At 31.6% G+C, this 22,445-nt stretch overlaps 1 protein-coding gene across 3 annotated transcripts in view; it reads right to left on the bottom strand.

The window, feature by feature from the left end:
- Window positions 1-1,257: 1,257 nt before the first annotated feature.
- The window catches only part of LOC143044941 (F-box DNA helicase 1-like), a 37,965-nt gene continuing 16,777 nt past the window's right edge, over window positions 1,258-22,445 (bottom strand). For all 3 annotated transcript variants that reach the window (XM_076217205.1, XM_076217213.1, XM_076217222.1), the window contains 10 exons: window positions 21,016-21,181; window positions 16,574-16,710; window positions 14,640-14,739; window positions 13,772-13,896; window positions 12,807-12,882; window positions 11,814-12,002; window positions 10,867-11,007; window positions 10,014-10,120; window positions 8,342-8,467; window positions 1,258-4,683 (listed from right to left, as the gene is read on the bottom strand). In XM_076217205.1, the coding sequence (XP_076073320.1) occupies window positions 4,591-4,683; window positions 8,342-8,467; window positions 10,014-10,120; window positions 10,867-11,007; window positions 11,814-12,002; window positions 12,807-12,882; window positions 13,772-13,896; window positions 14,640-14,739; window positions 16,574-16,710; window positions 21,016-21,181 (1,260 nt within the window). In that variant the 3' untranslated portion in view covers window positions 1,258-4,590. The remainder of the gene's footprint in view (window positions 4,684-8,341; window positions 8,468-10,013; window positions 10,121-10,866; window positions 11,008-11,813; window positions 12,003-12,806; window positions 12,883-13,771; window positions 13,897-14,639; window positions 14,740-16,573; window positions 16,711-21,015; window positions 21,182-22,445) is intronic.

Genomic DNA, 22,445 nt, shown 5'->3' on the forward strand with positions numbered 1-22,445 from the left:
GTAGACCAATTTGAAAACGGGACCCCAAATTAAAAATCTAAATACACAGTTACATTCGGCATATCAAAGAACCTCTGTACTATAATTTTTGCTGAAATCAAACAAAGTTTAATTTAGGACCCTTTGGCGAAACGCACGTCTGGCGTACTAAATTATGATCCTGGTACTTTTGATAACTATTGGACCTCATGTGGACCAATTTAAAAATGGGGACCAAATTCCAAGAACTTAATACACGGTTAGATTCAGCATATTTAAGATCCCCAAGATTTCAAGAATAACCCCCATTGAAATTGGTCAAGAAATAAGCAATTTATACAAAGTATTAGAAAAGTATTGTTTTTGGCCCCTTTTTGGCCCTCAATTCCTAAGCAGTTTGAGCAATAACCCCCAAAATCAACCTCAACCTTCCTTTTTGGGAATGGAACCTTGTGGTACAATTTCAGAAAGATCCATACACTTACACACAAGTTATTATCTCAAAACTAGAAAAAATACTTATTTTGACCCCTTTTTCTAAACTGTTAAGACCAAAACCCCCAAAATCAATCCCAACCTTCCTTTAATGGTTATCATCCTTATGTTAAATTTTCCAGAAACCATCCCTCTTCTGACAAAGCTGACGACGACAAAGTGATACCAATATATGACAAAAAAAATTTTAAATTTTGCGGTCGTATAAAAATCTGGGAAATACGTTGACAATCTTTGATAATAAAATTGAGAATGGAAATGGGGAAAGTGTCAAAAAGACAACAACCTGACCAAAGAGCAGAAAACATTCGACAACTAATGGGTCATTAACACACCGATAAAATCCTGTACCACGAGGTGTGTCTTGGCTGATAAGCATTCTTATAGGCAATCCAACATTTTCAAAAATGGAAATTTTTAGCTAAATAAAGGGTAAAGATGGACAAATAAGTCATGTAAAGCTAGAATTACAACTTACAGTGATGGAATGACAATGGTGAAAACTTAAAATGAACATAATCAGTAGCTGACTGCAAGACCGAAGCAAAACAGCTCTGTGTCAAAAGTACAAAAATAATATTGTCACATATCAAGTAGGCCAGCCAAAATTGTAACAATCAAGTTACATTTACCAGGAAAACAACTTAAATGTCTCTTGACTTATGTTTAACTGTAAATATGCACAAATGCAAACAGCTGGTGCTAGTGCAAGTGACACTTAGTTCAAATATCAAAAGTACACATAAGCATATGAAAAGGTTCAGAAAAGTAACAACCAGCAACCACTGACCCATGTTTTATTTAAAAACATACAAAAAATGTAACAACTAAACTAAAACAATACAATGTATTAAAAAAAAATCAATGGCATCCCTAATATATGTTTCATCAATCTTCCTTATAATTGTGAAAATATTCTCTCTAAAGCAAATATCCAAAAAGATATTATACAATAACTAACATGGTAGAACAAAAACTTATTAGATGCAATGTTTTTCACACAAAAACATAAAATAAAAAATAGTTTATGACAACAAAACATATTTCAAATTTAAACAACCAAAACTGTGGCCTTAAATAATACAAATTAAACTATGACAAAAAGCTGCAAATTTATATCAGAATACTTATTAAAATTTAAAGAAGAAACTTTCTCATTTTTTTAACAAAATTATTTTTCATTAGTGCTTGACTATAATTAAGTTTTATTAGTAATAAAATCATAAATTACACAGAAAAGCTTTTTTTTTGTAAAATTCTTGAGATTTAAAACTTTTTAATATTTTATATTAAATTCGTTTTATACTAGAAAGAAATTATTTTGTTTCATAAAACCAATGATTTGCAAATAATCTTATTGAGTTTTCATTCTAGTATATATATCAAATATGGCTCCATATCTTTTGAAACAAATCTTTGACAACTGCATATCTATTTCAGAGCCCAGAACAAATGGTATAAGATGGTTATGTGAAAATTGAAATCAACACAAAATCTTATCAAAAAATCAATAAATGAATGTCAGAAAATATATCATGCTAAAAAATGTTACACACAATAGAATCTATACTTCTGTAAAATCTAAGAAAAAAGCTTAAGCACATATTATGTCAACTTGTAATCTAAGATGAAAACTAAAACACATATTATATAAAACTTGTAAACTATTTAACAAATATATATAACATAACTGTTTGACTAGCAAGTAAACTGCTCCACTAACAAATAATACTTAATAAAATCTGATGAAAACTTAAAATTTGTAAAATCTTTAGTTCAATTTAAAACTTAAAATTTCTTGTAAAAAAAAAAAGGATCCTAGATAAAATGTTATAATTTATAATAACATATTTTACTATTCAACCTATGGATAATAAAAATCAACTTCTGTTTTTCCATATAGGATGTTTTACTCTTGTTTAAAACTGTTGTAACTGAAATCACAAATGATACCCTAGTATTGCAGCTTTGTTTTTTGGTTAAACTGTTTCTGTGGAGAGGTTAACCCTTTCCTCCATAATGACGCATTTTGACGCCACCCCTTTCCTCCATAGTGACGCCTTTTGACGCCTGTGTAGTACCTCAGTTAAAACACTTTGACTACAAAATGTCTGAATCAGACTTAAAACAAATTGTTTCCAATATGAAAAGGACATTCATAAGAATATCTGACTTGAATTTCATTGATGAAATATTCGTTTTCACAATGCATTAATACTTTAAACCTGACGAATTTTTTTTTATTGACAACTGCATATCTATTTCAGAGCCCAGAACAAATGGTATAAGATGGAAATGAAAAAATCCTATGGGAATCAAGTATGTGAGAGAAAAAAATTCCATGGAGGAAAGGGTTAAGCACAATCAATGTGCTGTATGCTGTATATCCAAATTGTTATAAAACATGACTATGCAACAATAACCAATAATAAGTGAAAAAGTGACATCCTTGCATGTGTATAAACATTCTTTAAAATGCTACAGGGTGTTATTTTGTGAAAAATTTAAGGAAATCAAGCCTCCTAAATCCTTATCAATATGTTCATCTTGTGAATATTCTGAGCAATAAAAAGGTTCCAGTGTAAAAGTATGATGGGCAATCCATATACCCACTATACAGATCGACAAATAAAATCACCCTGATTTTTATCATCATTGCATAAATAACAAAAAAATATAATTATACGAGTGAAAACTTCGACTAAATACCGGTAATACATTTGTACATGAATGAAAACTTCGACTAAATACCGGTAATACATTTGTACATGAATGAAAACTGGACTATGTAATAATCATTATGCATTATATTTAGCATCATTTAAATGACTTGTTCATCTTTACCCATACCCTCCTTCCTTGATGGGTGCATTTTACATAGACAAATATAATCGTATAATATAATCAAAATGAGGATGTTAATTTGATGTATGCCTTTTTGTGCTTCTTCGTTACATTTGTTGTTTTTATAGTGATTAAGATGATAACACAATGTTGACTGCTGTACCCCTATTTTGACATTTTTACCTATTATGTCTGTTTGTTTTGTTCACGTATCGGTGACTATATAATGGAATTCGATGCGACTGTCATACAAGTGAGAGGTTTAGCTAGCTATAAAACCAGGTTCAATCCACCATTTTCTACATTTGAAAATGCCTGTACCAAGTCAGGAATATGACAGTTCTTGTCCATTCGTTTTTGATGCGTTTTGTTATTTGATTTTGCCATGTGATTATAGACTTTCCGAATTGATTTTCCTCTGAGTTCAGTATTTTTGTGATTTTACTTCATACATCTTTGTAAATTACTGTAACATGCTTAACAAAATAAAGACAAACATATTCACTAAAACTAATGCTACATGTATGGTTCTATTCTGGTATGCCCCAAATAGCCCTAATATCAGACTCAGTAATTTTAGGAATTGTAAACAAAAATTAGTTATACAAGCACATTTTTTTAGAAAATTCTGGGGAGATAAATTATTATTTTAAACCTTATAAGTAAATATGAATAAAACAATTTTACTTATACATGTAGAAGTATTATATTATCTACTTTAAAAAGTAAATGAAAAAACTTGTTCAATTAGCACCCTGACTGTACTATAAAAATACATATGTTCATGTTGTTATATTTTTTTGTGTAGTTATGTAGTTGACAATAACCATAAATTTAAAAAAAGAAATTTAATTCAAAATCTGCTTTGCTTAGATATTGATATAAGATCCAACAAACAAACTATGTATGTTTTAATAAATTAACTTCGTGTATTTAAATGAGTAGAACAAACACATGAGTAAAAAATAAATTTGTGAATGCTAATAAGATTCCACTTTAAATGTTATGAATAATTACACAAGCTGTACACATTGGATCAGAACCTCAACTTACAGGCAGTTGCTTTAATGAACAAGATGTGAACACAAAATTTATGAAAAGTCTGTTTTATTTCATATTTTTTCCCCAAATTCTGAACCAACATATAATTTGTGTATAGTGTATTGTGTAAAAAATATATGAATACATGTTATGTTACAGTGACATTGGGGCTTTAGATTTTTCACCCAAAATGACCATCAAGTTCAAGTTAGTAAAGATTCATTACTGTGTTCAACAGAATCCATATAACTGGCTCAGTTCTTTCCTGAAGTTGGTAATTGTTTGTGGTGAAATAACTCCTCCTGAAAATATCTTGGTTTCACTCTGAAAGAAAAAAATAAATGGCAACAAAAAATTTAAACCAATCAAGTAATTCAATGCAATTTTTTTAGCCTGCAACTGCTGGGGTATTGATTTCTTTATGATTATAAAATGCTTCGCTGAGTGCAGCCTGATACGACCACAGAGGTTGTACCCTGAACAGTTGGGGCAAATTTGGGCACAATATTCAATAATTGATACTGTCTGAATTTGAAATGTAATCAAATGTTTGACATAATATAGGTTTCTGACACAAAACAAATGTCAAAATCTTACAAATCTATTGCGCAATACTGTGCTGAAACTTTAAAAAAATTTGAAATTTGAAAAATTAAAAAAAATTAAATTGAACCCCTAAAAAAATTCAGAACACCCCATTCCAAACTTTTTGAATCCCCCTTGAAGCAATTACCCCCACACTAAATCCCAGCCTTCCTTTTGTGATATTGAACTTTGTGGTACAATGGCAGAGAGATCCCAACACTTACAAGTTATTGTCCAGAAACTACAACCAGATGCTCTGCAGGGCGCAGCTTTATACGACCGCAGAGGTTGAACCCTGAACGGTTTGGGTAAGTATGGACACAACATTCAAGCTGGATTCAGCTCTAAATTTGGATTGTGATTAAATAGTTGACACAGCATAGGTTTCTGACACAGAATGAATGTGGTCTAATGAACTTAAAATATTTTTTTTGCCTTTGAGCAATTCACTATGATGTTGAATATTAATCCTCTCAAAAAAATGTTTCTGGACAAAGAAAGATAACTCCAATTGAAAATTTCTTGCTATTGCACAATATTGTGCAATTAGATATTTCTTGCTATTGCACAATACTGTGCAACTGAAAATATTTGCTATTGCAAAATACTGTGCAATTGAAGATTTCTTGCTATTGCGCAATACTGTGCAATTGAAAATTTCTTGCTATTGCACAATACTGTGCAATTGAAGATTTCTTGCTATTGCTAATTACTGTGCAACTGAAAATTTCTTGCTAATGCACAATACTTAATATAATAATTTTGAATCCTGATTTGAACCAACTTGAAAACTGGGCCCATAATCAAAAATCTAAGTACATGTTTAGATTCAGCATATCAAAAAAGCCCAAGAATTCATTTTTTGTTAAAATCAAACTTAGTTTAATTTTGGACCTTTTGGACTTTAATGTAGATCAATTTAAAAACAGGACCAAAAATTAAGAATCAACATACACAGTTAGATTTGGCATATCAAAGAACCCCAATTATTCAATTTTTGATGAAATCAAACAAAGTTCAATTTTGGACCCTTTGGACCCCTTATTCCTAAACTGTTGAGACCAAAACTCCCAAAATCAAACCCAACCTTCCTTTTATGGTCATAAACCTTGTGTTTAAATTTCATAGATTTCTATTTACTTATACTAAAGTTATGGTGCGAAAACCAAGAATAATGCTTATTTGGGCCCCTTATTCCTAAACTGTTTGGACCTCAACTCCCAAAATCAATCCTAACCTTCCTTTTGTGGCCATTAACATTGTGTCAAAATTTCATAGATTTCTATTTACTTAAACTAAAGTTATAGTGCGAAAACCAAGAAAACGCTTATTTGGGCCCTTTTTGGCCCCTAATTCCTAAAATGTTAGGACCAAAACTCCCAAAATCAATCCCAACCTTCCTTTTGTGGTCATAAACCTTGTGTTAAAATTTCATAGATTTCTATTCACTTTTACTAAAGTTAGAGTGCGAAAACTAAAAGTATTCGGACGACGACGACGACGATGCAGACGACGAAGCTAACGTGATACCATTATACAACCAAAAAAATTTCAATTTTTCCGGTCGTATAAAAATGCTTGTTTTGACCCCTTTTTGGCCCTTTATTCCTAAAAGGTTGGCACCATAACCCCTAAAATGAATCCAGACCTTCTACTTGAGGTATTAAACATTGTGGTACAATTTCAGAGCAATTGAAATATTTAAACACATGTTATTATCCTGAAAGTAGAAAATCGTTTGGGACCATCATCCCCAAAATCAATTCCAACCTTCCTTTTGTTGTATTGAACCTTCTTATTGAATTGTAAAGAGATCCATTCACGTTAATTAAAGTTACCGGTATTGTCTGGAAACCAAATGTGTCTTTGGACAACGACGATGCAGACAACAGCATACCATTAAACAATCCCAAAATTTTTTTGGCAGTTGTATAAAAATTATTATTTTAACCAGGTGCTCCGCAGGGTGCAGCTTTATACAACAGCAGAGGTCGAACTCTGAACAGTTGGGGCAAGTATGGACACAACATTCAAGCTTTATACAGCTCTAAATTTGGATTGTGATCATATTTTTGACATAATATGAGTTTCTGACACAAAACAAATGTCAAGATCTTACAAATCTATTAAACAATATTGTGCAGTTAAAGATTTCTTCTTCAAACTTTTCAAAAAATTGGAATGAAAACTACTACCACCCCCCTTTTTTTGCAATTAGTCCAAAACCTGACATTTCTTTATACATAATTTACAAGTAGTGTAAAGGAGGTAAATCTGAACATACCCAACATTGCATGTTAAATATTTTTGAATTACCTCCCTTTATGCTGCTTTTAAATTGTCTTAATTGTCCATTGACCAGAAAAACCTAGTTTTCCCCTTTTTTTTGCCCCTAATTCCAAAACATTTCAAGTCATAACCATACCTTTATGGTAAGGAACCTTGTAATATAATTTCAGAGAGATTTAAACATTTAAACACAAGTTATAGACTGAAAATACAAAAATGCTTATTTGGGCCCCTTTTTTGGCCCCAAATTCCTAAACCTTTGGAACCATAAACCCCAAAATCACTCCAAACCTTCTACCTGTGGTATTAAACATTGTGGTACAATTTTAAAGCAATTGAAATACTTATACACAAGTTGATATCCTGAAAGTAGAAAAATGCTTGTTTTGAGCCCCTTTTGGGTCCCTAATTCCAAAACAGTTGGAACCATCATCCCAAAAATCAATCCCAACTTTCCTTTTGAGGTATTGAACCTTTTTATAAAATAAACTTAAACTAAAGTTATTATCCAGACACCAAATGTGTCTTCGGACGACGACATCATACCATTACACGAACATTAATTGTTTTTGCGGTTGTATAAAAACAGACTATTTCATCTGGTTTAAAAAGATACAGTACATAGTTCCAACAATCTAAAAGGCAAAATTCTGGCTTGTCAAGTATAATGCTATGGGAAATAACCAGTTTCTACTTATAAAATATTCATGTTCTTTTTTCTCTTATAAGTTTTAAAATTAAGGGTAAAGTGCATCCACTGTACAGTTTAACAGCACATATAACCTTTTTTATAGAGATTCAACCACTAACATGAGTAAAAGTTAGATAGTAACCTGTAACAAGGGGATCTGACACAGTTTCAGGGTAGATAACTATTCAAACAATAATGAAAGTTCAAGGTTCCATTGTTGTTAGTTTTGTTTATGACATCAAAAATATCAGAATCTTAACCCAGGATTTCAAATCTTTAAAACTTAAAAATTGTGTAAGATTACCAATCTAAAGAATTAACAAAGGAATATTTGATGTCTTGAAAAGAAAATCTCAAAAATATTTGAAACTGAATCCAATTCCCTTATGAAAGTTATAAATCTTCAATGTTACTTACCAGTTTTACTACTTCTTTCTGTATGGTGAGGGCATAAGGTTTAAATTCTTGCTGTGACTCTCTGCACTTCATGGCGATACCTTGTTCTTGGAGTTGATGACTAGGGACTGGGTGTTCAAATCTTTCCTAAAACCAAAACATTTTGGAAATACAATAGGTATAACAAGTTTTATACTAAAAAAATATTAATGATTGTTGTGTTACATGTTAATTTAAAGTATTATTGGAAAGCAAATAAAAACCATTTAGTCTTGAATAGAAGTCTACTTAAAAACTTTTCCTGCCCATTTGGTTGTAAAATGGCCAAATTTAAATTCAATAATAACAAGCATCCTGTGAGGAATGCATGGCAAAACATAGTCCCCTACTGGTGAAAAATTCTTTGTATTGGAACAAATTGGTCATTCAAGTATATATAAAACATAATCAACTTTTTTTTTAAATTTGAAGTTTCATATAACTTTCATCTCTGTTTAGCTAGTGAATTATTTCTTAAGCGTAGATAAGAGTGTAGATTTGGAAAACATAACATAACTTGTGGATAAAAAATATGAATAGGAACCCTAATACATGTATAACTCAACATCAGATCATACAAATATATCCATTACATCCCAATATGAAATGTTAACACAGTTACTCACTTAGGTGGAAAATTCAAGTCCAGGAATTACCCTTATAGTTAATACCATTCAAGTTCAAGATTAGATAACTCAAAAAAATATGTTTTGGGCAAATTGATTTTTTCAGCTCTGGCCTTTGACAAAGGGGATTCCCAGCTCTGACCTTGGACATGAACACAGGAGATTCCCCACTCTGACATTGCACTTAAACACAGGGGATTCTCAGCTCTGACCTGGATATGGAAACAGAGGATTCTCAACTCTGACCTTGGTTATGGACACAGGGGGATTCCCAGCTCTGACCTTTGACATAAACACAGGGGATTTCCAGCTGACCTTGGACATGAACACAACGAAATTCTCAACTCTGACCTCGTACATGAACACTGGGGATTCCCAGCTCTTACCTTGGACAAAAAAACATAGGGAATTCTCAGCTCTGACCTTGGACATGAACACAGGTGATTCCTTAGCTCTGGCATTGGACATGAACACAGGGAATTCTTAGCTCTTACCTTGGACATGAACACAGGGGGTTCCCAGCTCTGACCTTGGACATTAACACAGGGAATTCTCAACTCTGACCTTGGACATGAATACAGGGAATTCTCAACTCTGACCTTGGACATGAATAACGGGAATGTCAACTCTGTTCTTGAACATGGTTCCAGGATTGTTCAGCTTTAGCCTTGGGCATGGACACAGAGAATTCTTAGCTCTGACATTGGATGTGAACACAGGGGATTCTCAGCTCTGACGTTGGACATGAACACAGAGGATTCTCAGCTCTGACTTTGGACATGAACACAGGGGATTCTCAGTCTTTTTCTTAAACATGAACACAGGGGGTTCCCAACTCTGTTCTTGAACATGAACACAGGGGATTCTCAGCTCTGTTTTTGAACATGAAAGTATGGGATTCTCAGCTCTGTTTTTGAACATGAAAGCAGGGGATTCTCAGCTCTGTTTTTGAACATGGTTCCAGAGATTTTACAAAAAGTGTAGTGATAAGACCCTGTGAAATATTTCAAAGGAATTTATCAACTTACGCCACATAATTCCAGAATAATTTTCAATATAGGTGACATGAGTAAGGCATGTTTAGCTCTGGTAACTGCTACATACAAAAGGTTTCCTTCATCTGTATTTACATAACCTGCAAAAAGTAAACTACATTTTTAATTTTATATCAATTTTTCATTGATTACATATTGATTACTTAACAATATCTACGGTAGTTAAATGTAAGTTGCATAAATGAGAATTTGGGCCAAGATTGCCTCTGAAATATAATGTTCAAAATTTCTTCAGTTTTCAGTATAAAATGTAGATTTAAGAATCAAAGTTGATCAATAAAACATGTCCATTTATTATGTTTCACTCAAATATGCAAATAAATAGAGCAAAATCATCATTAAAAACAAAAATCATATAGTTGTATTTTCTTAACTTATTACATAATATCAGTAAGAATCAAATTTCTTAGTGACAATTTGCAAATCACTTTGTTGATGTGGTTCATAATTGTGTCCTGTTTTTTCTTATAGATTTGACCTTTGGTTTTCCTGTTTGAATGGTTTTACACTAAACATTTTTGGTGCCCATTATAGCTTGCTGCTTGCTGTTTATTGTAATCCAAAGATCGGTGTTGAAGATCGTACTTTGACCTATAATGGTTACTTTTACAAATTGTGACTTGGATGGAGAGTTGTCTCAATAGCACTTATACCCCATCTTCTTAAATCTATCAATCATTTATATCAAGCATTGTTTTAATCTAACATAAACTTTTTTTTACCTCTGTGCGTTTAACAAATGAGATTTTCTTATTCATGAGACTAAAACTCATCTTTACTATCATTAGATAGAAAATGCAAAAACAGTTTCAAATCCTGTACATACCTGGACATATTGGTAGCTGAGCTATTTGAGGTTTATTCCCATAATACCTCTTTAGAATGGGTTCAACACCATAATCATCTGTAACTTTTACTGTACTAAATTCTAACCCCTTAGCTTTGTGAGCAGTCGACAATACAAAATCTGAAAAAGTCACAGCATATAATTCAATACTCATCAGACTAAAGCTTGCAAAAGATAACACTTAGCAAAAAACTTTACCTACAAGTGCCCTTATTTTTGTCATAAATATAGATATTAATATTTAATCAAGCAAGTAAAATTCATTCTCAAAATTTCCAAGTTATAATATCCATTGAAGACCAGGGGACTTATAAAATCAAGTGACTCAATCATAAATTATTTCTTTCTCTAATTGTATATGACCACATATCTTAAAAAATGTCAATCTCACATAATACATCCTAATACCACTTCTCTGCACACGTTTCAGTAATTTTGACCTTCACTTTATACAGAATAACTTCAAAATCTATATAGTGTACCTCCTCTCACAATATGTGACCATATATCCAAGCAAGTTTGCAATTCCATGTATTGTATTTAATTGGGCATCTGGAAACCACTTTTTTGCACCAATTTCAGTAAATTTCTAGTGTGACCTTGACCTTTGACCTCAAAATCAATTAGGTTTCTTCCTATCATTATATGTGACCATACATTTAAGGAAGGTTGCAATCCATTATAAAGAAATTAAGATAGCATAAGAAAACGAAAATTACTGGCGGCTGACGGGTATTAAAATTGTTTAACCCATGCTTCTTTGAAGCAAGATGTATAATCATACAATACACCAAATATAGTATTTTGTTAATATAACCTAGTATGTTATAACGGTAGTTTTCATAATACATGCCTTCTTGGGATCTGTCACACAAGTACTAAATTGATAAAATCTGGGATGTTATATTTATAAATTAACACCATACCTGCATCCTTAAGATCTGTCACACATTTACTGAGTATTTTGTTGATATATACAGGTGTATCAATGCTGTAAGTCTTCACAATCTTTATCTTCCCCAATAGTTCACAGTCTAGGGTATTATTTGCATACTTCTCAAACTCCCACATGTTTTTAAATTTACTTATCAGTCTGTCCTCAATAACTCTGTGTTCTGAAATGATTTTATTTTTTATTCAACAACAGTATTGCAAACACACAGTTAACAATTACTCAATTGACACAGCTATCTCAGTGAAGGTCCCTGTTACCAGAAGTTAATGGATTCTTAAGGTAGATAAATTGAATATTGTAGGTTGTTTTTGCTTTTGTTAGTCTTGTGTATTTTTTTCAATATTGGTTCATTTTATATATGTTTTGAAGATTTTTGTGACTTATATTTTAGCTGAACTGGAACACATTTCTATTCAAAGGCCAGCTGAAGCCTTATTCAGGTGCTGGATTTTCTCACTGTTGTTGATGACCCATTGGTGGCCTTGGGCATTGTTTTGCTTTTGGTCAGGTTGTTGTTTCTTTGACACATTCCTCATTTCCATTGTCTATTTTAACCTCCATATATTTCTATAACAAAATACTAATTTCTAAAACTTAACTTGAGGGTTAATCAATATGTAAGAATGAAATAGTCCTGTTCTATATCAAGATCTACACAAAAACCATTTAAAAAACATAGAACATTTATAAAATTTCTAAACAGTTTAATAATATTTAAAAAAAAATCAGACTTAGGTGGTTGCTATATATGCACACTTATCTTAAACATCCTTGATAAAGTTGTTCCTATTTCAAGGCAAATGATATATAGACATGATAGTTAGTTCCTAAATACGGTTTAATCTTGTTTCCATTCTATTTGTTTACCAATTGTAAATTGTAAAATGTTACAAGTTATTTTTTTTTTTAAATCTGACTGTAGTGTAACTTGACACATAACATTTATCTTCAATATGTTCCATACCTTTTATTCTCTGTTGATATGACATCGTTAATATATATATATCCAGTATTCTGTCAAATCCAAAACCATCTGCTCCCTTAAAATCATAAATTAATAAATTATTAATATGTGGGTAATAAGTCATTCCATATATCTTAATTTCATGAACCTGTTCCTTTTTTTAAATTTTACTCTCTCACAGCACAACTTTGTATCTTCATGAAACATTTTCCTAATTTACAAGTATCACATTAACTTAAGGATGCTCTAAGTTGATTTAATAAAATAGTAATGAAAAGAAAAAATGGGTGTTTTGGGGCAAAATATTTTACCGTGTATTGTAGAAAAAAACAGGTTTTCTGAACATCTGGCAAAACTAAACCTGACTTAAGTACATCCTTGACATTAATATCAATGATTTATAAAAAGGAATTCCATACTTGGACATACACCAAATAGTGGTCATATGGCTTTAAGAACCCGAGAAATAGATCAAACCACAATATCTTAAAAATAACCATGAACCATGAAAATGAGGTCACGTTAATATGAACCCTGCTACTAGAGCTAGACAGACATATATACTTTACATTGGTCTCCTAACAATGTTAATTGTACTCAACAGTAAAAGAAAGGGACAGATTTATATTCCAAGTTTCTAGTTATATCTTCACCTGACTTTCTTTATAGTCTTATAATTCATATAGGAGTTGAATTGATCAGATTGGTCAATAAAACAAATGGCGATTTGTTATTTATTTTATACAAATGTCAAGGAAGGACTTCAACACTAAGTCCAGTCACAATAATAATCCAAGGCTATTGTTCACATTCAGTTTTAGCTGTTTTAGTGTTAGGTGGATTATAAGTTTTCTAATTAAAAATCATACCACACAATCAATGGTTCATAATAATTTTTGACCAAATATATAAGTCTCTGTTTACGTGAAAATATATTAATCATCAACAAATAATGTATAACTTACTCCAACAAATCCTACTTTGATGTCATCATCATTCATGCGACATATCTTGACAGCTTCATCAAAAACAGTGGCATTTGTTCTACAGATAATGGCCACTTGACCTACTGTGCTTCCAGTTACTTCACCTGAATGGAAAAAATACATGTTTTACTGTGAGCTCTAGCTTACTATCTAATGAAATCCCATTAATAAGTATTTGGTTAACAGGAAGTTGATGAGCTTTGACTATGGAAATACATCACATGTATTCACATGAAAACCGATACCAAATTGCAGGGGTGCTCTGATTCATGGTTCCCGAGGAAAATGCAACAAAAATTTTATTATGTGTGAGAAGATATAAAAATTTGGTTAGCAGGAACTTAGTTGATGACTAATGAATCTTAAAACACATCATTAGTATAATATGCTAACATGGATCACAATACCAAATATCAGAAAGTTCTTTGAAGTTCCTGGGGAAAATATGAAAATTTCTTGATATGGAAGGACAGACACAGACAGACAGGGATAAAACATCATAGCCCCATACTGAAATATACCCTGTGAATCATCGTTTATAATAGAGACATATCATATACCCTATTATTTTCAGTACTCTCAGTAAAATTATATAAAAGAGGATGCCATATTTGGTTTAATTATACACTTTTTGTCCCCTTCAGTTTAGAGGACTGCACTTTAATGGACAAGATATAATTATTTTCAGAAAGTAAGAAAAGTCTGTAATCACCATCATAAATTCAGGTTAGAAGTATTGAAATACACATACATTAAGATTTCCAACAATGTTATTTATACTCTCTAACAGTTCTTTGAATATCATGTATAGGCCATGTCAATCCAATAAGTAAAGCACACAACTTACATTTTTTTCCATTTCCAACAAGTGTTTTCTTTTTCTCTCTCTTCAAGGTTTCTAGACAGCACATAGCTATCTGTGCTATTTCTGGTCCAAATCTAAAAGACTAATTGAAAAAGTATTAAATTTAAATAGTATTAAGTTTAAAACATATTGAATTTAAATACATGTATTGACATTCAGATTTATCAAATAAACAAACTCATCATGAACTTTAATTCAGAGTATCTTAAAAAGTTCCAAATTCTTAATTCAAAGTAAAATTCTTCCTATATTTTTGATAATAAATTACCAGTCAATGTGTTAAAAGTTAAAACCTTCACAACCGCCAAGTGTCTGCTTCGCCATTAATCTTAAGTGAAAAATGTGCCTGAAAACCAAAATTTCTTAGTCGGTAAATGAAACTATATATTTCAATTCTTCCCTTTAGGCTACACCAATTTAATTCCTTGTTCGACGGACCCTCTTGCACCTATTTGTTTCAAAACAGATTTTTAAAATTTTTTTTATATTCCAACTTCCCGCATCTGGAAATGTAATCATGTCTATTTCCTGCATCGTTTTTTTGTAAATATTATAAAAAGATATCAGCATTTGTTTTTTAGAACACAGTCTAACCTGTATATAACGATTTAAAACCTATAAGCACCCCATCACACTGTGTAAATATCTGTGAGAATATTTGTTTCAGCATGAAAGCAATTTATCCCACGTGGGAGTGCTCCGATATAAATATATAGCAGTGGAAATACCTATACAGAACAAAACATTGGTTTTTCTTCCCCTTACTTATATTCCCTATCAAGAAATTTTCGTTATTAATCAAGAAATTTTCGTTATTAGAATAGAATAAAGTACAAAGAACTTCTGAAGGATTCAACTGCAATTATATTGTATGCTGCGAAACAAGACTATCCATAGCCACTGCATGTGTATGGACCTTTCCTAATTGATTCAGGGGCATGTTGTTCAGCAGTTATCGTTTGTTGATGTGGGTCATTGGTATTTTCCTGTTCGGATATTTCAATTAGATAGTTGGTTTTCCTGTTCGAATTGTGTACACTAATAATTTTGGGGTCCCTTATAGCTTGCAGTTTGATCTGGATCGAAGCCCTGTGTAAAGGCCGTACTTTGACCTGTGTTTGTTATTATCAGGTTGGGAACAACCCTCCCTCAGCAAGGGGTCTTTTTACTGTTGTAGAAAAGGAAATAGAAATACCAAGGATTTGTATAGTGCTACTATACAAAAACTTTGAACACTTAGAATTTTTTACTCAAAAAGAGGAGAAATACATCAAATTTTAAACAACTTTTCTAGGGGTCAACTTTTTTTTAATAATTTTAAACTGTTAAAGTAAATGTGTTAACATGGTTGAAGTGAAGGAATATTACAAAATTCTTGATCATGTTTTGACCATTTAATACAAGATAGATATATAGTTTTTGGGGAAAATATGAGCCCTTTTATACTTAAAAGTGTTTTTTACAAAGAAATATATTATAACTTATATTGACCCCTAAAAAAAAGGATATTTATAACATAAAGGGGTTGTTCCCAACCTGATTATGCCACTTAGATGGAGAATTGTCTCATTGTCAGTCACACATACATATATAGATCAGATTTAATTATACAATTATTTCTTGGTGAACAGGGAAAAAATACTTCATAAATTAAAAAAATGTCAAAGTACAAGTGATAAATCAAGTTTTAAGATTGTCAAAACCTACTATTTTATGTTTACAAAAAAAGATTATAATTGGTCGCCTTTACTTTTCAAGCTTCGCCTAAAAAATTTAAAAATTAAATATTTTTTTATTAAAATTTTCAAATCGCTCGCTCGCCCCAATTTTTGAAGTCCAAAAACCTGTAGAACAAGAAATTAAATTGGTGTGGCCTTAGAGATTTGTTTCTAGTATAATCATGTGATTTTCCTTACTTGAGTGAGGTAGAAGACATTTGTTGCTGATACTCTTCCCATAGCATTTACAGCTCCCCTGAAGGCATAAATCTGTTGATGTGGATCTCCTACCAATATCTTAGCTTGTGGTTGATTCAAAAGTATATCAGCAAGAGCTACAAAAATAACATATTATAAAACAGAAAATATTTTGTGACAACAAAAATGTACAAATAATTCCAAAATCAAAACTTGATATCCAGGGCTCACACTACTTCAGAATTATAGGGAGAAGTGACTTCTCTTTTTGAAACTGATAGGGAGAAGTGGTGAGATTTGAAAGAGAAGTGCTCATTCGCGCGGTGCGCTACAATGTTTGGATTTTACAATAGTATAAAGGGCCATATGTAAATAATGTTCTTTTTATGTTGTTCAATTCATATGAGTAAAACATTACAAATAAAGTAACATTTGAAACTTAAGGTTCTTGTGAGAAGCTACCAACTAGATATCTAGCACTAAAAAAAAAAAATATTTTAAAAAATGTAAAGAAATTATAATATATCAATTACAATTTAATTAAAAATTATCTTGTGTATGAAATTCAGTGTTTCTCATAAAAAAATATAAAAGTTATTAAGCTGGGCCATAATATATTGATATTAGTATAATAGTCTCAGAGTTAAGCAACTTTAATCAATAGTTTGAAACAAACCATAAAAAAATATAGGGAATTATATACACCAATCAATTAGATGTAACCAAAAGTCTCTTAATGCGTGTGGAATGCGTAATTTTCCCCTTTGGGATCAATATTCTTCGGTCAGCTGTTCCATCCGTTATTGTAAAAGTACGGATTTCGGTCATAGCTGGTCCGGTTCAGATCCGTAGTTTAGAAATCGGTCAATGGCGGACGAATGCAAGAAAATTTACAAAAATAAACGATGTTTGACAAGTTATTTGGAAAGGAACATGACGGTTTTAATGCAATAAATGGATTAAACATTTACTGGAGGCAACTTTTTTCACGTTTAAATGAAGTAACAAACTCATTTTGCCGCCGAAATTTAGGTTGATGTACGTTTTCGAGTAACAAGCATTGAAACTTGCGGAAATGCACGAAGTGATAAAAAGTTGTATTTTTATCAAATAACCTGCTACACACTGCGAAGACAATGCTTCAACCTCTTTTCTAAAGATAATGAATCGTTTATGTCTGAATTTCTTTAATTATCAGTAAAAAATTGATGTTTCATCAACTTGGTAAAAATTGAAAATGTCCGATGACGGAAGCTACTGAAAGCGACTATCGTCAAGAACAGGGCGACTTGATTTCGCTTTTGGGGGTCGGGGAAAGCGAAGTGACGGTCGGGAAGGCGACTTCTTCGCCCAAGTCGCCTGGTAGCGTGAGCCCTGGATATCTAACAATTTTTCTAATGATTACTTCTAACAATTATCAGCATACCTAATCACTATTACATATACAATATATAAAGCACAAACAAGTTAAAGTATTGACATACACACAGAGGGTAAGCTTTCAAGACAAAATTGGAAGTTCAGGGTAAATAGTAAAGCGTGATCTAAGTTATTCCAATGGTTTCTACATAAAATGAACAAGCATATGAAAAAGAAAGCCCATTGTAATCTTTCCTTCTTTTCTTTGCTTTTTAAAAATAATTATTTGTTTTTTTTCTGACGTGAAAAGTTTGCTCCTGTATATTATCTTTTATAACTATAATTTTATACAGAATCAAGGTCAAGTTTGTACAAATTCCATCTTGGGAGAGCTTCCTGGAAAAACAAGACTACCAAATCTCAGTGGTTGCAAATAATCTTGTGGTGATTATAGAAAAAATTTGAGAAAGCTCAGATGATCTGATCTGTAATTCATGGGAAAATTGCAATGGGAATTTCATTGGACAAACAGAAATCATAAATATGAAATTTTGCATCAGATATTATCTCTTAATCAAAAAGAATGCATAACATGCACAAATGTATATTTGTGTATTTGTTTTGACCATGTGACTTTAAAGGGCATAGGATACAGTTTTGATCCCGTATTTACATTTTGATAAAAAATTTCATCTAGACTATGTTTTACCCAATTAAATCAAATATGTAATAACAAATATACCTTCATGTGCTACTTAAGGTGGTATGGGAGTCTAAAATAAAAATGATAGAATTTGTTCATACTTTGCCAAAACGTTGTATCTATTGATACATGTTGAAAAATATAATAAAAATGATAGGTCACCACGCATTTTCTCAAGCTACAGGTTGTGACAAAATGACACATTTTGTATGGATTATACAGGAAAAAACACCATTTTGTGATTAGAAACTAAACAAAATGATAGATTTGTTAAATACTTCAGGAAAAGATAGCTTTCAGACACTGCTTTGGGAATATCAAAAGAAAAGATAGGGTCACCGTACGTTTTTTCCGGCTAAAATACAAAATAGGAAAATTCCATACAGAATCCTTCAGAAAATGCACTTTTTTAGAGTTACCTCCCCTTAAAATGCCAATTCAAAAAAAAATAAAAACAACCAAAAATAATTAACATTTGCAAAAATATCAATATTAAGAAGTTATATTCTTATAAATTGGTACTTTTAAATGAAAATGTACATTAAACATCTGCATTTCTGCATCAAATTTTGCTAACTTGATGGAAAATCTGGACCTTTGATTCTCTGATTTTAACAATCCAAGATGGAGGAAGACACTCATACCACCTTAAGTAAAATGAGGTCAAAATTTTGAATATTTGCTCAAACTTCGGATATGTGGCGGTATTTTCTCTTTCAAAAGAAAGACAAAACTTTTTTGTTTTAAAAGATAAACACAAATTGTTTTTTGTTAAATAATTTGTAATTTCTTTATTTTATTAGTATACTAAAAATTTATACATTTTTTATTCAGAAATAACTCATATTTATCAAATGTTCATGAAATCGTTTTTTGCTGTATATTTATCAAATTTTAAAAAATGCACTATTTACTTTTTATGAAAATATGTACACATAATCTTTTTACGTAATCAAACCAAATGGCATTTTTAAACAGAGTCCATGAACTCGTTTTCAATTTAGATAAGTTTGAATGATAACAAGAATGTGTCCAAAGTACACGGATGCCCCCACTCGCACTATCCTTTTCCATGTTCCATGGACCTTGAAATTGGGTAATAATTTAATTTGGCATTAAAATTAGAAAGATTATACTATAGAGAACATATGTACTAAGTTTCAAGTTGATTGGACTTCAATTTCATCAAAAACTACCTTGACCAAAAACCCCCTTTCTTTTTCTATGTTCAGTGGACTGTGAAATTGGGATCAAAAGTCTAATTTGGCTTTAAAATTAGAAAGATCATATAATAAGCAACAAATGTACTAAGTTTCAAGTTGATTGGACTTCAGCTTCAACAAAAACTACCTTGACCAAAAACTTTAACCTGAACAGACGGACAGACGAACGAACAAACGGAGGCACAGACCAGAAAACATAATGCCCCTCTACTATCGTAGGTGGGGCATAAAAATCAGTCATAAACTTTCCTATAAAGTCATAGTTTGGCATCACAAAAAAAAAACCAATTTACGTTAGCAACGTCATTACCTCCCCTGTAACTGTATTGTATGCCCTTAACAACAGTGAGATGAGATCTACATTGTGTAAGACAATTAAGCAGCGCCACGGCAGATAATGTATTTAGTGTCAAACTAACTTATATATTCTGAGGTGCCAACAATATACTGAAACTGACCATGCAAGATCCTCAAAAGCAATCTCAAGGTCGTCAAATACCATCCTCATGATTATACTGAACTGATATAGACAGTTGCAAACAAAGCACTTTACAGCATGTTAAGGAAGATTATGCCAGCTACATAATATAAAGCAATATTTTTTAAAAGAATTCCCATGGTTGAATACAGATGATGATGAGAGTTAATATATAAAAGCATGAAGACATGAAAAATAAAGAAGATAACTGACCTCTTCTTAAACTCTGAAAATAATTATTGTCAGTAATCAATTGTTTTGAATGCTACTCTACTAATTCCTACTTGAAATTTTCTGAACTCAAAACTTATTAAATAATATGCTTCGCAGAGCACAGCCTGATACAACTGTAGAGGTTGAACCATGAACAGTTAGTGCAAGTTTGGTCACAATATTTAAGCTTGATACTGTGTGAATTTGGATTGTGATCAAATTTTTGACATAATATAGGTTTCTGACACAACATAAACGTGGTAAAAGATCTTGAAAATTTAAAATGGTTTGAAATATTTGTATTAATTTCACTTGAAGGTTTCTTGCTATTGCGCAATACTGTGCAAATTGGATATTTCTTGCTTTAGTAAAATACCTATGATATTGTGCAATACCTTTAAATAAGATTATTTTATTAAAATCATAATATTTTGTTATAAGCAGTACGATCTATTACAAGTTTTACCTGGAGACATGTCTTGTGCCTCATCAATCAAGATACAGTCATAGCCCCATAATGTTGGCTTGGACAACTGATACACCTTTAGGTAGCCATCATGTGACATTGTAACACTTTTATCATTTAAATTCATCATCTTGGTCCAAAGCAACTGAGCATCTTTGGCATAGATCTGAAATACATAACACAGACTTTGAGTGTTGTTTGCCATATTTGTTTTCTTGTTTTAATAAATCATACCATTTGTTTTCTCTTCTGACTTGAAATAGATGATGACATGCAAGAACTTTTATAGCTTAGTGTAGATCTTATTATTCTGGTCATTACCATTGAAAATAATAATAAGTCTGTGAAATTTGCAAAAATATAATATTTCAGGGGCAATAACTCAAAAATATGTAGTACTATCCTTTTTCTGAAAATTTCACAGAAAATAGACGTTGACCGGCTGATCAAACAAGTGAAACTGCGAGCTACTGCTCACTGATGATACCCCCGCCGCAAGTGGATAATATTAATAGTGTAAAAATATGCAAGTGTTCGGTAAACAGGAAGTTGTCGAGTGATGAATCTGAAAACGCATCACACAGTAAAGCTGACTTATATAAATCCTGAAACCAAATTTCAGAAATCCTTGTATTGTAGTTCCTGAGAAAAATGTGACGAAAATTTTCAACTTGGCTATCATGTGTAAAATCATACAAGTGTTCGGTAAACAGGAAGTTGTCGAGTGATGAATCTGAAAACGCATCACACGGTAAAGCTGACTTATATAAATCCTGAAACCAAATTTCAGAAATCCTTGTATTGTAGTTCCTGAGAAAAATGTGACGAAAATTTTCAATTTGGCTATCATGTGTAAAATCATACAAGTGTTCGGTAAACAGGAAGTTGTCAAGTGATGAATCTGAAAACGCATCACATGGTATGGCTAACATATATAAATGTTGATACCAAATTACAGAAAGGGTGGATGTGTAGTTCCTGAGAAAAATGTGACGAAAGTTTTGTGATGGACGGACGGACGGACTGACGGACAGACTGACAGACAGAGGTAAAACAGTATACCCCCCCTTTTTTAAAGCGGGGGTATAATTAGCTGCTGTCAGATTTGCCACAACAACTTTAATTTTTCAGATATAAACAAAATATTTTGAAATTTATTAAAAATAACATTTCTGGGGTATAATTCCAAAATTGTTTGTCTGTTTTTTTTTTGAAAATGTAGCAGGAAAAGACCTTTTTACCTCCTAACCAATTTGACACTGACAGATTTGCTCTTACTGCTTCAAATTTTTACGCAAATGCAAAATGCATTTAACCCTTTTGTTCTATTCCAGCAACAGACGCAATGTTTGTAGACAAATTAAATCTCTTGATACAATTTTCAAATTATTTATCCTAGTGAACATTTAGGTAAACTTGGTAATACGAGG

This window comes from Mytilus galloprovincialis, chromosome 1, assembly GCF_965363235.1.
Source record: "Mytilus galloprovincialis chromosome 1, xbMytGall1.hap1.1, whole genome shotgun sequence".
Classification (NCBI taxonomy): domain Eukaryota; kingdom Metazoa; phylum Mollusca; class Bivalvia; order Mytilida; family Mytilidae; genus Mytilus; species Mytilus galloprovincialis.